At 30.1% G+C, this 14,767-nt stretch overlaps 1 protein-coding gene across 1 annotated transcript; it reads right to left on the bottom strand.

The window, feature by feature from the left end:
• Nucleotides 1–449: 449 nt before the first annotated feature.
• LOC108327620 (polygalacturonase-like) lies at nucleotides 450–2,789 on the bottom strand. The gene is made up of 4 exons (XM_017561311.2): nucleotides 2,266–2,789; nucleotides 1,295–1,584; nucleotides 978–1,206; nucleotides 450–871 (listed from the first exon to the last, which is right to left on the bottom strand). The coding sequence occupies exons 1-4, from the start codon at nucleotides 2,719–2,721 to the stop codon at nucleotides 653–655; spliced, it is 1,194 nt and encodes a 397-aa protein (XP_017416800.2). The 5' UTR covers nucleotides 2,722–2,789; the 3' UTR covers nucleotides 450–652.
• Nucleotides 2,790–14,767: the final 11,978 nt, after the last annotated feature.

Below are 14,767 nucleotides of genomic sequence, written 5' to 3'. Positions count from 1 at the left end.
CATGCCAGTAGATTGGCCTGGTTCTGCAGCCTTTTTTTGTACAAAACTTGAATTGATATTCAATGAATGATAATTAGTAGTTTTCTTCAAATTATCTTCTGTAACATGATTGAACCATGTGCAATTTCAGTGCAAAAATGGACATTCACTTTCTCTATTATGAACTACTGTATCTAATATTTAGGTTTGAAAAATGTGTTATGGGATGATTCAAAATTCCGATTGCGAAATTTTGAAGACATAAACGGTGTCAAATTCAACCCATCACACTTAATTTATTAAAAAAATCTGTGAATCAGTGTAAGTAATTTATATTTCATAGAAGAAAATTCATGACCTAGCTAATGGTAGAATCAATAGACAAAAAGGAAAATAAAAGTACCATAAATATTGTAATATATATTTCATAGAAGAAATACAATTATGAAAATGTTCATACTGGTCCATAACAATTGTAAGACCATGCACACAGCCGCACAATGGGCTACAAACGCCTCAAACTGCGACAAGCTGATACACTATTCATAAACAAAAACAAAAAAATATACGTAGCGACACACTGTATGCCTATGATCTTGTCCTATGACTCCATCTAGAATCTTGGTTTAATAGTATATTTTTTGTGCAGGATGGTGATGGCATATTTTAGGGTCTAAAAGCAACTCTGGGGTTGAACTGAACCCAACGAGGCTCCATCTGCATGGTTGCAGGAAGATACAGCACGTTGATTCTTGTATGTGAGCTTCACATCCTCCAACTTGATCCCGCTGCATGGATACTTGGAACTGCAATCAAATTTCACGGCAACCTGTGTAGCAGATGTTCCATGAATGTCTCTGTATGTTACATCACTCACTTTCACTCCAGATGCCTGTTATATTTTATTTGTGCAAACAAAAATCAACATCAGTTCAACTTGTATCAGACTATGTTTTGTTTTTTCTTTGATAATGTGTAATTACGATATGCATGCATACCTGACCAGGGCAGCCCTTGTTTCCTGGGCAGTAATTTTGGTCAATTATAACGGGGTTTTCGACATTGACCATGATAGCGTCTTGGAAAAGAACATTCCTCACAAAGCCGTTACTGGGTCTCCCCCAGGTCTTGATTCTGACGCCATTTTGAGTCCCGGTGAAGGTAACCGTTTTAACCGTCACATTTTGTACACCAGCTTCTTTGAAATCTTTCCCCAAGCTCCCAATGCTGCAAAATCCAATACAACAGTTCATACTTATGGAACAACAGAAAACAATAACATAGTAGCTTTTTCTTATTTTGAATAAAAGATGACCTTATTCCGTGTCCTGGTCCGCATGCAATGTTTTCAATCCACAAGTTTGTGGTTCCTGGGCCTATGGAGATACAATCATCTCCTGTTCGAATATTGGAGTTGAGGATGGTGACGTGAGAGGACATTTGTACGTGGATGCCGTCGGTGTTAGGACTGTTTCCGTCCGCCATGACCTTCACTCCTTGCAACTTCACATTTTGGCATCCATTGAACACAATGTGGAACATTTGACTGTTCAACGAGGTCAACCCACTAATAGCGACGTTATTCGAGTTGGTGAAACCCAACGTCTGAACACAACACAAAACCAAACGACTGTCACTTAGAATAAATTTATAAGAATTACTATTATTTTACAGACAAAGAGCCAACAGCACACCAACATGGTTATTATGTTAGTTCACTTGGCTTCTATAGTAGAATTGGTATATAAAACACACCATCAAATAATTAAGTGTATAATTAAATTCAAGGCAAATGACATCAGAGGATGATTAGGTTTTAGTATTGAATACAACTGTAATGATTGAAAAAACGAACAAAATTCAGTTAGAGACAAATTATCAACAAATCCAGAGGTCAACAGCAGCTATTGTTCTAGCAAACTAACCATACATAACCTATTATTTTATTTATATTTTAATTAGTATTAGTATATGTTAATGCTGTGACTAACTCCTCACTCCAAATTAATTTGTTAAACCTTCTTCTAGCCACCATATAACATTGCGTTAGTATTTGTTAATTATTAATTATGAGTAGTAGATATTATGGCCACTAACTCCTTGCTTGATATTTGCTTCAACTTCTTGTAGCAAACCACACTTATAGCAGTTGAAAACCGTTCCATGAGTCCCCACTAATTAAATAAAACCAAATTTCACTACTCACCAAGGCCAACTCCACCTCCAACAATAAATTAAAAAATTGAAAAAATAAAATAAAATAATGTGCATGAAAATGAAACACACCGTGGCACCGGTGGGGCAGTTTCCTTTGCCGGAGTTCTTGCAATTCCACAGGGCTGTTCCTTGGCCATCCAACACCCCACCGCGGATGGAAACCCCGTTCACACCCTCGAACTGCAACCACTTACCGGAACTACCGATGACCCTGTAATCAGAAGGAGCGACCAGAGTGCCATCAATGGTAAAGGTGATAGCTTGGTTGTGACATTGGCCACCGAAGGTGGCACTTCTGAGCAAGAACCTCCCTCGGGGCACATAAATGGAGGCAGAGCTGGTTGAAGCACAAGCCTTGGCCCATGCATTGAGGAACGCCTTGGTTGAGTCCGTTTTACCGTCTGATTTGGCACCAAAGTTGATCACATTGTAAGTGGCTCCCATAACAATGGACGAACACAACCAGCAACATAGGATGACATGAAGGACGAGAGTGGGACTAGGTTTTGGTGTTGGATTTGCCATTTTTTGGAATTTGGTCGCGTTGAATGCGGTGGTAGTGAGAAGTTGAAAGATGGAGTGGTACAAGTGGTGAAGAATATGGAATGTTGAGTGGAAGTTGAAACGGTTTGAGAGAGTATTTATAGCTAAAAATTAGGGACAACACACTGTACTGGTTGGTTTGCTACATGTATTGTCATAATAAAGAATAAATAAAATTATAATTTATTTTATTTTATTAATACTGATAAAAAATAAATAATTTAAGGTGTGAATGAAATGGGAAGAAAGTAAAAGTCGCGCCCAACTTTTGAAAGGGAGAACCTGTTTTACCGGTAAGTGCACTTTGCGTGCGTTATAGTTCCATTATCTTAATCTCCTTCTATCGACTTTAAGATTTTACACAAGACTTGAGCGTGATTGGTCACTACAATATCATGTTCATAATATCAAGTTTTGAGTTATAATAAATATTTACTTTTAATTGGATTGAAAATTAATGAATGAAATGAAAGATAACTTAATTATTTGAACTAATTTAATTTTTCTTTGTATGAATAACATATTTTATTTATTATTCATAGTTTAATTGGAGGATGTAAACAAAATTAAATAAAAAACTCAAGGATATAATATATATATATATATATATATGGTTGCATGAAAATAGAAAGAAAATTATCCAATATAAATTAATTAATGATAATTTTCTTTGGACAAAATAAGGAAATAGACCAATAACTGACGTGGTATTCGTAGGTTGCAAACATGGTGCACAGTTTAAAACCCTAAATCACGCCATCATTTCATACTCATTTTCCGGAGTTAATTATTGTAGCATATATACCGAATATATACTATAACTGAACATTGTGGCTGTTCTGGCTGTATGCTCCAATAGTTCAATTAGTGTCATATACGAACATGTGGGTATATAAGTAAGTTTCAGATTTAAAATTTTAATTATAATTTGTAAAATAAAAGCAATCCAAAAGTGACGATATAGTTTATAAAAATATAAAAAAATCTTGAATGCTCATCCTCGAATTTAAATATTTTTTTATCTCGATTCCTAAATTATATAAAACTATTAAATATATTAAAATAGATTATACTCTTATTCAAGGGTTGGAGATAGTATGATAAAAATAAGCAAAATACTAGCCATTATAAATAAAATTGTATATGTGGCGCAATGTAGCCGCGTTTGACTAATTTCGAAATGGTTCCGTGTTCGATGTCAGACTTAATTTTTGTTTCAGTCTTCTGATAATATTATACACTTTACTCCTGGGATGTTTTATGGAGCAAATAATTCACAATTTAAACGGCTCAATTTTTTTCAATACACGTGTTACTTACCAACCATTTAAAAAAGAAGGGTAAATTAAATATTACTAATATATTTGATTTAGGAATTATTAACTCTGTATTTTGGAAAACTCTGTATTTGATCAAATTATATTACTTATAAAAAAAATTGAGCTCTGGGTAACCTTTTTAGGATTCATTCTAAGTTGGTCGTAGGAATAACTTGTTTTTTCAAACGTGTTTGGTATTATTACATTGATATCGGAGTTAAGAGAATGTCTTATCCAAATTTTGTAAGTTACGATTTTGGATTTTTCTGTGACCAAAGTTTTGAATCCACTTCTCAATTCAACTCAGCAATCAACGGATTTTACTTTCTTTCTTGAATGTCATGAATTTTAAAGGTTTTAATGCTTATTTCATTGAAAATTACATAGTCAAACAATTAAAACTGAATAAATTTATTGCATTCAACAGTTAGCTATTAGGTAGTTATACACAACCACATAACTTGTTTTTTCAACTTAAAAATGCCAATAGAGTAGGGATCAGATTATGTACTCTGGAAAAAAGTATTTATGGATGAAAAACACAAAAATAAAAGTATGAATTTTGAAAAGAGTAGACATCCTAATCACCCCAATTAAAATAACTCAAAATCAAGTTTGTAAATGTAAGTCTAACATAATATGTTTCTTATGTTAGGGATAAAAAGATAAAAGGTATATTTAGTCACATAATAAATATATTTAGCATTGTCATTCAATTATACGAGAATAAAAATATATCTTTTGGGTTTCGAGTAAGTATTTTTCTCACATGAAATACAAATTATTGTATTAAATTTTACCATAATATATATATATATATATATATATATATATATTAAAGAAGAAATCTATTATTAGAATTAGTTTAAGGATATAGTTATTTAATTAAATAATGTGCATAAGATTATAACATATTAAATTAGTCTTATGTTACAAGTTGAAAGACGAAGGTGAATAAATATAGGGTAGACCTCTTCCTCTGACTATAATTACCAAGTGAATCTGATACATTAGTTTAAAACCTCAAAGTATTACGTGAATCTTTCTCAACTTTTATATCCAATAGAACATTAGTACATATTATTTAAAACTTTTTTTCATAATAAAAAAACATGTTAGATATACAATTGGACCTCTACAAACATGAGGATCTCAAATATAAATGTTTTCAGTTGAGCACTACGAGATATAAACCTCAACGCTCGAGGGCTAAAAGCTGTTAAAACACTTGTTTTAAATTTTTAAAAAAAGTCTCAAAATATTTTTTAGTACTAATATTCTTTATTAAATTAATTATAAAAGTATATTTAAGAAAAAAAATATCATTATTTTATTTTTAATATATTTTTATTAAATTAATTATAAAATTATGTTTAATAAAAAGCCTCCAAAAATTTAGTACTTATATATCTCTATTAAATTAATTATAATCTTATATTAGAAAATAAAATTAAACCAAAATTATTATCCGTGTCCGTTAACTTTATATTAGTATTAAAAATGATATTTAATAAGTTAAAATTATTTTTCAATAAATTATAATTTGGTCTAAGAAAAAAAAATTATTAATTATCTTTATTATCTTATAATTAATTTTTATTTTTATAATCTTATTTTATCTTATATGATTTCTCATCTATTGATTCCTCCTTTTCTCTCTTTTTCTTCTATTTTTTTGGGAGGGTTTTAGCATATTTCGTTCATTGAATTTTATTTTACCCTTATATGGTTATAATGTTTTTCTTTCTATCTGTGTCGGTAATGTTTTTATTCTATTTGTTGAATTTGTATTAGAATTATAAATCTGTTTCTTTTATTTGATTTTTTTTTCGTACTTTTCGATTAACGAGTTTCGAGAGCTTTTTAGCATTTATTTTAATGAGGATCTTAAATTTTTGCTTGATTAGTGTTAAGCTTTTTGATAGATGATGAAAATGAATTCTCTAATAAAATAAGTGATCACTAATACAAGAAGGATTCTTGACCCTATTGATTGATGATGTTTGTTGTCTAAATAATCGTCATTAAAAGTAGAAATGATGACATTTATATAGAAAGTCATTGTTAAAAATGGGACATACGAGAAATAATGATAATTATAAAGGGAATTGTCGTTTAAACTTTCAGAAATGACAATAGTTATATTGAGAACCGTCGTCAAATATATAGTACTTTCATAAAAAGAAAACATGCTTCTTTCTCTGATGTAACTTTCATTTGAGTGATTCTTCTTCCCCTTGCGCTTTTATTTTATTTTTCCCTTACCTTTTCATTTTGTCTTCCCCTTTCATCTCACAATCGTTGTTACTGTCAATGGTAAACCTTTGTGAGTCGCTACTATTTGCAAACTACTCTACACGAAACCTCAATTGTGAAGCATTACCGATCTCATTACATACCGCAAACTTCTTTCACATCTTGTTGTAAACCCACACCATGAAACTCCTATGCAAAACTCTGCACACTACATTGCGAAACTCCTCCACGAAGCTATCCATATTATGCTACAAAATCCTCATTGTGACTTTCCTCCTCGTCTATGGTTGGTACTTTACATTTATTCAATAATTTGTTTACTTTCTTATTTATTTTCACGATTTATAAGCAAGTAAATGATTAACTCATGGAAAACTTTTGTGCTTTTTAACACTCGAATGAAGATGTTTTTTTGTTTCACATTGGTAAGTTTGTCTTTGTTAATCTCATCGTGACATGCAACATGTTATTTTTTTATGACTTTTAGCGACGAATCAAAAATAATTATGATCTTTTGAAACTTTTGATGATGGTTGTTTTAACCATTGTCTTTTTTGTCAGACTTTTAACGACATTGAAATCTATGAGGGTTCGAAAATCATTGTTGAAGAGTTATTTTAACTGTCGTGGAAAGCCCCTTCTACCGTAATGGATAGGACATGACCAAAATCAACTCAAAGCAGATTAAAGAAACCAAAGCAAAGCAAAGCAAAAAGGACAAGGAGAAGAAGTGAGGATACGTAGTTGTGCAAAACGTGGTCAGTAGTACATAACAGTCATGACAGAATTGGAACGACACAATAAGGCATAAACAAGGTCACAAACTGTATCAGAGAAACAAATTGAACCACACTACACTAAGTTCATTATGTGTTCCTATTACAATTAGTATGGAGAACAGAGATGTATATATAAAGGGTTAGGACATTCCCAGTGCTTTATTACAAATATATTTATTCTTTCTTCATAAAAAAATATTACTACGTACCATAACTCCCAATCACGAACCAAATTTTAAATATCATCATAACAATAAATTAAAATGAGAATACACATGTAAAGTAAAGGAAAAGGAATATGATTTTTTATATAAGAAAGAATAACAAAATGTAAAAATACAAAAGGCAATAAGAATTTGATTGTAACAATTGTATAAAAAATAAATTCCCTTAATATATATATATATATATATATATATATATATATATATATATATATATACATAAAGTATATAATTATAAAATTTATTGCATGTTGCACGTTAATTTCCATCAGAAAATAGTATATGCCTCCAACTTTTTGAGAATTCCAATAATTTATAGTTAGTAATATTGTTCATTCCTACCAAATCTAGAGAGATAATAATTTCTTACTTTGAAGAGAGAATTATAGACATCCCCAATATTAAATTCAACTGGTTGACGGGCACACTATTGCATGTAGAACACGTATATATTCGTCTTAAGAAAGTCTATGTCTCTTATTCGTATATAAATAACAATTTGTGAAATATATTTTCAAACAAAATTATATATTTTTCTTTTTTTATTTGTAGTTTGTTACTGTAATAAGTGAACTCAATAATTATTTTCTATTTTTACAAATTGAAGTAATTTATCTTACATGTATACCAAATTTCTTTATCGAAATTGGAGTTCCCTCAGTAAAAGAAAATCAATATCTAGTCCTCGATGCAAACACACAAAAACCATCCTTAATTAGGTAGTAGTGTCATATTTATGTCACATGTGTGACAATCGTGAACACTAATTCTTTAACGAAAATATGACTGTGGTGAAATTTATGAATGTAAAGGAAGATATAGTGTGTAAGGAATATGGAGATATATTTATATAAAGATTAAGTAAGAAAAATTATGAATTAAATTTTTTTGTCATTTTTAATTAAATATAAACTTTTAGATTAAAAGTATCTTTTACCCTTCCTATTCATTATCATAAAGACACGTAAATTAGTAAAAAAAGTGACATTAACTTAAATAAATATAAATACTAAAAATATATAAACTATTGTCAATTTAATTAACTCTAAACCGACACTAATCTAAAATTAACATAAATATTTATTTTCATTTAAAAAGGTTAAAAATAATTAGTATACTATTATAAAGTTTGTTAAATTAAATCTATTCTCTATTATCGCGGATCAAGTCAACAACAGTAACATAAATATTTGTTTATTAAAAAGTTTAAAAAAATTACATTTTAAACTTTTAAAAAAAGAAAGTAATCTTTTACGTTATGTCAAAGAATGTTAAAGTGATTCTAATAACACTAGAATTTAAACAATTCTAATATTTGAGAATTAATTTTATGTTGCTTTTTTGTAGGGACAGTTCGTTAGCGTGACAGACAAGTTAAATGTGACAGACAACATGGATTCTGTCTAATATAAGTAATCTGGATCACATTAAGACATACTTCCATGTTTTATAGATAGTTGAGACAAATTTAAATCATGCATATCTAATGTTTAAAGGGTCTTGTTTGATTGTGACGTCACAAACAATTATAGCAGTTGTTAAATAAAATAATGAATCTCATAAGTTTCTGAAAATATATAATGCAGCAGTCACCATCTGCAATTCAAGAATATAAGAAGTTAAGTATTTGATGTATGTAATTGAAAGAATGCAAATGTGGAGGCAGGAGATGGCTCACATGTTGTGTCTGAAAATGAGCTCTGTCTTCTGCAAAGTATATAATCCACAACACACCCAAATTTCCTGTGTGTACAGTTTTTGTTAGCGTACAAAATGGTACTTCTTATACGAAGTTGTTTCATGGTTCCTTGTTCATGGCAACTATACAGTTTGTGGAGCCATGTGATTTTGGTTGACCAGCATGCAAATATAGCCCTAGTCTATAATTTTTAGGTGTAGACACATGATTCGCAGCTTCAGATGCATCCATGTTTTTCCTTCACAACTACTCATCAACATTCATTTATATTATCCATTTCATTTTTCTCGCATTATTATGCAAGTTTACACTTAATTATGGACCTACCACTATTTTTATTTTGAAAGTTTATGAATAGTATTAAAAGTCACTGTATGGCTTCATTCCTCAATTAGTTCATGGAAGAAAATAATTTATAACAGACATTCCTTGTTCATTTAGTTTGGCACGGGGAAAGAACACTAGTAAAAAAAAATAGACATTCTAATGCGTCTGTTATGTTTTGATTTTTTAAAAACCAAAAGCATAAAAAGGCGTGATAGTATTTTTGAAACTTTTGCAAATATATATACCTCAATTAAATCAGAACTGAAACTATCACACATATCGCCTCGATTATATCAAAACCGAGGTCATAGGCTTTGACGTCTCCCTCTACATATTGATATTTCAACTACCAACATGTCTAGATTGAACTATAAACATCGATTGTCTGTAGAACCGAGGTCATAGGCCTTGATATTCCTTTTGCAAACTGATGTTTTAACTGCCAAAATGTTTGGATAGAACTATAGGCTTCGGTTATCTGCAAAACCAAAGTCATAGGCCCTCACATTTCTTTTACGGACTGATGTTTCAACTACGAAAATCCCTTAACAAGATTATATATGCCTCGGTTGTCTTCAAAACCGAGGTCATAGGCTCTCACATCCTTTTTATAAACAAACGTTTCAACTACCAACCTGTCTTGGACAAGATTATATGCCTCGATTGTCTACAAAATCGAGGTTGTATCCCCTCTATAGCTTCAATTAGAGGTAGAACCAGTTTCATATCTGTTTTAAATTTATATCATTTTGTTCTCTTCATTGTCTGGACAAGACTATATGCCTCGGTTTTTTTGTGCAATTGGTGTCATAAGGGTTTTATGCCTTGGTTATAATGCCAACTAAAGTCTAAAGTTTGAATTAAATTTCAAAAATGTCATTGAAGTTATTATTTTTTAATTTTTTGGGTTACTTTAGGCCTTGGTTTTTAGTAGAACTGAGGCGATATCCACTCTATTGCCTCGGTTTTCTTATGAATCGAGATAGCTAGTATCCTTTGCTAGGGTTAAAAAAAAGAAAAGACAAAGGCTGGAATAGTTCATCTTCTTTGTTCGCCTATGCAAACTCGAACCAGCGCTATGTCATTCATTTGCTTCATTTCGCCATTTAACGGCGTGGTTTCTTTTGTTTCGGTTCTTAAAATAATGGTTTGTTTGTATTTTTGTCCAAGTTTGTTTTTACATAATGGGATTTTCTACCATTTTGAACAAAGTGTCAATTATTATGGTAGTAAATCAAAGCAAAATGACAGCGGTTGAAGAGAGAACCGAGACAGTAAACAAAAAATAAAATAAATAAAAAATACACTCTATCACCTCGGTTGCAAACATAATTGCTGCCAAAACCCTTCCTTACTGCTTTAGTCCAAAGTAACTAAGACACTAGACATTTTTTGCTTCGGTTCTTAACCGAGGCAAAAAAACATCATTTTTTATCTCCACTGGATATACATTAGTTCTTTAATCACTACAAATAATAAAAAATAATTATTGTCGTTTTCTTTCACTATAATAAAATTAAAAGATTTAATAAATATAAAATCAATCATAGTATATGGCCGTAAATATGAATTGTCATTTAATATTTAAAAATGATTGCTTTAATTAATTGTTTTAACTAATATCAGTTTGTTTGACATTTAACTAATTGTTTTAATTTTTTTTTTCCTTTTCATGGTACTTATTTTACAAGGAATATCAGTTTGTTTGACATTTTCAATGTTATCTATGTTGCCTTTTTGCAAGATTTAAGAAACCTACCGATAACGAATTTGGGTAGGCGGTGTTACACTAGATCTACATAGATAGATGCATGTTTCTCGTGTATTAATTCACACGAACACCTTTTTGTCAATTCTTGTGATTCCTAATATGTCATGCAACTGCACTTGGAAACAACTAGAATAATCACTGTTTTGAAGTGGGTTAGGTTCGTTACGAAATAATGTATTGCTTTTCTTTCAAACTAAAATCCCATATAGTAAGTCAATTGCGTGCTATATATAACATTTAAAAAAAATTAAAAGTGACGTGAAAAAGGCAAAATAGTATAAATTTTATATTCCTGAAAATACTCTAAATAAATTGTCAAAATTTTAGATTCAACTTGGCTTGTTATTAATTTGAGGGTACTCGTTCACTTAAGTAGTGACTCTTTGAAAGAATTTAAAATAATTTTTTACATGATCTCAGAGTTTGTGATTGTGTATAACTTACTATTTGAAAATGTGTTAAAAAATAAGTTTCTAAGTTCGAACATTTTTTTTTTCAAACAATAGGTTTAGCCTACAATTTTTAAATATTTAGAATTGAGTTTACTATTGATGATTGTTACGACGTGGGGATTTCTTTGTATGATGCATGAACCATGGGAGTTGCTTAATCTATCGTAAGAATATGCCACAAGTTTCGTTGCATATAACTTACCAATAAAGTTAAATCACAATAATCAAGTCAAAGCCGTTTTCGGAAATTACATGTTGAGTTGGGATTTTTCAAAGTTTTAGACATGTTATTGGCGGTGGAAGCTAACGAGAGAGATGAAAGAATATGAAAGAAACGAATTTCAACGTAAATTTCATTAAAAGCAAAATTGGAGGAATAAGTAGGCAAACATATTAAAAAAATGTTAAACTATATATAATGTCAATAGGAAGTAATCCTAGGAAGCATCGTAGTTAGAAAAAAAATTAACCAGATAAATAAGGAAATACTTATCATTTACTAGATTTTCGAAATCGTTCAATATAATTTGGTTTTAAAAAAAAATGAAATATTTCAAAATGCGATAGTATTTTTAAATTTTTTTCATAAATATAGACTTCGGTTTTAAAATAATCAAAATATATAATTGTATATGTTTCACTTCTTTATAGAATTCTTGCATATAACTTTACAAATAATTTCAAATATATCATTGGTAGTCTTTCTAAAAATATTTATATAATTGTAGATAGTAAAAATTTTGTAACTATTTACAAAAATTATAGGCAACGATTCTTTAAAGAATGGTTGTCTATAATTTTTATAGAAAATTACAAAAATGTCACTCGTGGCAATTTTGAAATTATTTCCAAAACTATAGGTAGTGATTTTTTAAAGAATCGAGACATATTCGTCTGCTATGGTTAACATTACATTCCCAGTAAAAATATTTCAATTTCGTTGTCGCTCCATCAGATCTCCACTACAAAAACAATTTTGCTCCCTTTCTCATGGCCAAACGTGAATCACACTGCCACTTTCGTCATCACTCCTTCACTCTCCTCCTTTCCTTCCTCGGCCAACATGAAGTGTGTCACCATGTTGTTACTACGAGTATCCATTTTCTTCCCATTTCGAAAGTGGTTAGAGCTTTATTCTTTCGTCTTGCATATTTTTGGTTTAACAATTATTTTTTCTTAATGCAAATATTTTTTTAATCTCTTTTATTGAATGTGGAGGTGAGAAAGATGGTGGTAGCTCTATTTGTTGGTGGGGAGCACGGTGGTTCTATGGTGATTCAAATTTAATTTGTATTCAAATTATATACCATTGTCCTATAAAAGCATTGCATAACCATCTAATTGTTCTATGTGAGCAAAGCATACATAATTTAGTTACTCATACATATGTGTCAACGTGACGACTACCCTTGAATATTCGCCACAATATCTCATATCCCTAAACAACTATATATACGACACACTAATAGAAGTCACACTCTTGTCTGCAAATAAAGCACACCCCACAAGATGTAATAAGAACGCTTGTGTTGCAAACTCCTAATGTGTTGGAGGAACAAGTCTTTGTACACCTCTCTCAGTCAGTTAAGTCTTACATGTGCCTCCACGACAATGCCTCATTTTTTAGGTCACATTTGACTGTTCTACTCCTAGTAACTCCACCAAAAGCAACACAACAATAACAAACTCAAGATGTACAAATGGACAAAATTGTCCCATATAAGGATATGAAGCAATTCATATATATCATCTAGTATTATGATTATCTCACTAATAAGAAGATGAAAGGTGTCCGTATCTCTATGTCACCTCTCCATAAAGGTTGATAACAATCTCTTATTGATTGTCATATAACCTCATAAAATCACTATACTTATAATAATATAATAATGACTATACATCTTAACCTCATCAAATAATGAATATACATATAATATTTACAAAAAATCTCATAAAATATCTAACATCATCTTCGATAAACACTTAAAAGGGACAAAGCCCACTTTGATCACCTACTTTCTTTAGGACCTCTTAATATGTAAATCCTACAACCTTAAATAAGCATCAACCACTATGTAAAAGTTAATGTACATTTAAATTATGTCTAGTATAGAACTTAGTAAAATTATATTATATAACACAACAAATAAATTAATAAATAATTTAATATTATATAAAATTATATTACATAACTCAAATATACTTATCCACTATAAAGACTATGAATAAATAATTCAAATTATGCTCCCTCCCTCAATCTCTATGTGGATGCACACCCAATTTATAGACCCAATATTCCAATACTAATCTCTTAATATCATTTGGGCTTAAGAAATAGTCACAAATGAAATAAAGCATTCATCTTACAACTAAATTATAAACAACAACTCAAACATAAGCATATAAAATTTGCACTGGGAATATAACTAATTTTGTAGGACTTTCAAAATTGGAGACATAATAAGTTATAGGATTTTAAAATTCGAGGCACAATATCAAAACCCGGATTTAAAATTGAAGGAACATTATCATCTCATATTTATAGTGTGCAAAAAACAATATATTTATAGGTTGTCAAATCCATATAATAGGATTTCTTTTTATCTTAGCTTTGTTGTCGTAATTATAAAATCTGATAAAGCTAATAGTCAACTTCGAATAAAGATGTTGGTATTGTTAGGATGTAAAAAGGATGAAAAGTATAGGAAATACAAATCTCAAGTTCATCATAGTATATACAAAACAAGAAGATGTGAGTGTCATTTTAAATTGAGAGAGGTGTGTATTGAAGGTTGTACATGAATATCATAACCATGATTTAAGATAGAGTTTAGTTGATCACCCTTCTCTTGAGAGGTTAAAAATTCTACTAAAATTGTTTATTGATATAACTAAAAATCAAATGAAACATTCAAACATTATTCTCACTAAAAGGTCATATGTAACAAAGTAATTACAACAAATAATTTGATCAATAAAAGAATTGTGATAATTAATGGATCATGCACCATGTGTGAAGTAATAAACGAATATGTAAGTCATCTATTTTTCATCATATGTGATGGGGCACATGTGGAACGAGAACAACAAATGAGTTATATTATAATTGTGCATCATTTAATGCCAAAATGACATTTCTATCAATTTTAATTACCTCATTTAATGCCAAAATGGCATGTGGATGAAAGTAATATGGGTGAT

The sequence above is a fragment of the Vigna angularis genome, chromosome 1, assembly GCF_016808095.1.
Source record: "Vigna angularis cultivar LongXiaoDou No.4 chromosome 1, ASM1680809v1, whole genome shotgun sequence".
NCBI lineage: Eukaryota > Viridiplantae > Streptophyta > Magnoliopsida > Fabales > Fabaceae > Vigna > Vigna angularis.
This window is presented reverse-complemented; position numbering and strand designations above follow the sequence as displayed.

What these genes read in the sequence shown, in the direction of transcription:
- LOC108327620 (XM_017561311.2), bottom strand. Translation starts at nt 2,721, where the DNA reads ATGGCAAATCCAACACCAAAACCTAGTCCCACTCTCGTCCTTCATGTC. An exon ending in GGACCAGGACACGGAATAAG is followed by an intron (nt 1,207 to 1,294) that starts GTCATCTTTTAT and finishes TGGATTTTGCAG; the next exon opens with CATTGGGAGCTTGGGGAAAG. An exon ending in ACAAGGGCTGCCCTGGTCAG is followed by an intron (nt 872 to 977) that starts GTATGCATGCAT and finishes AAAATATAACAG; the next exon opens with GCATCTGGAGTGAAAGTGAG.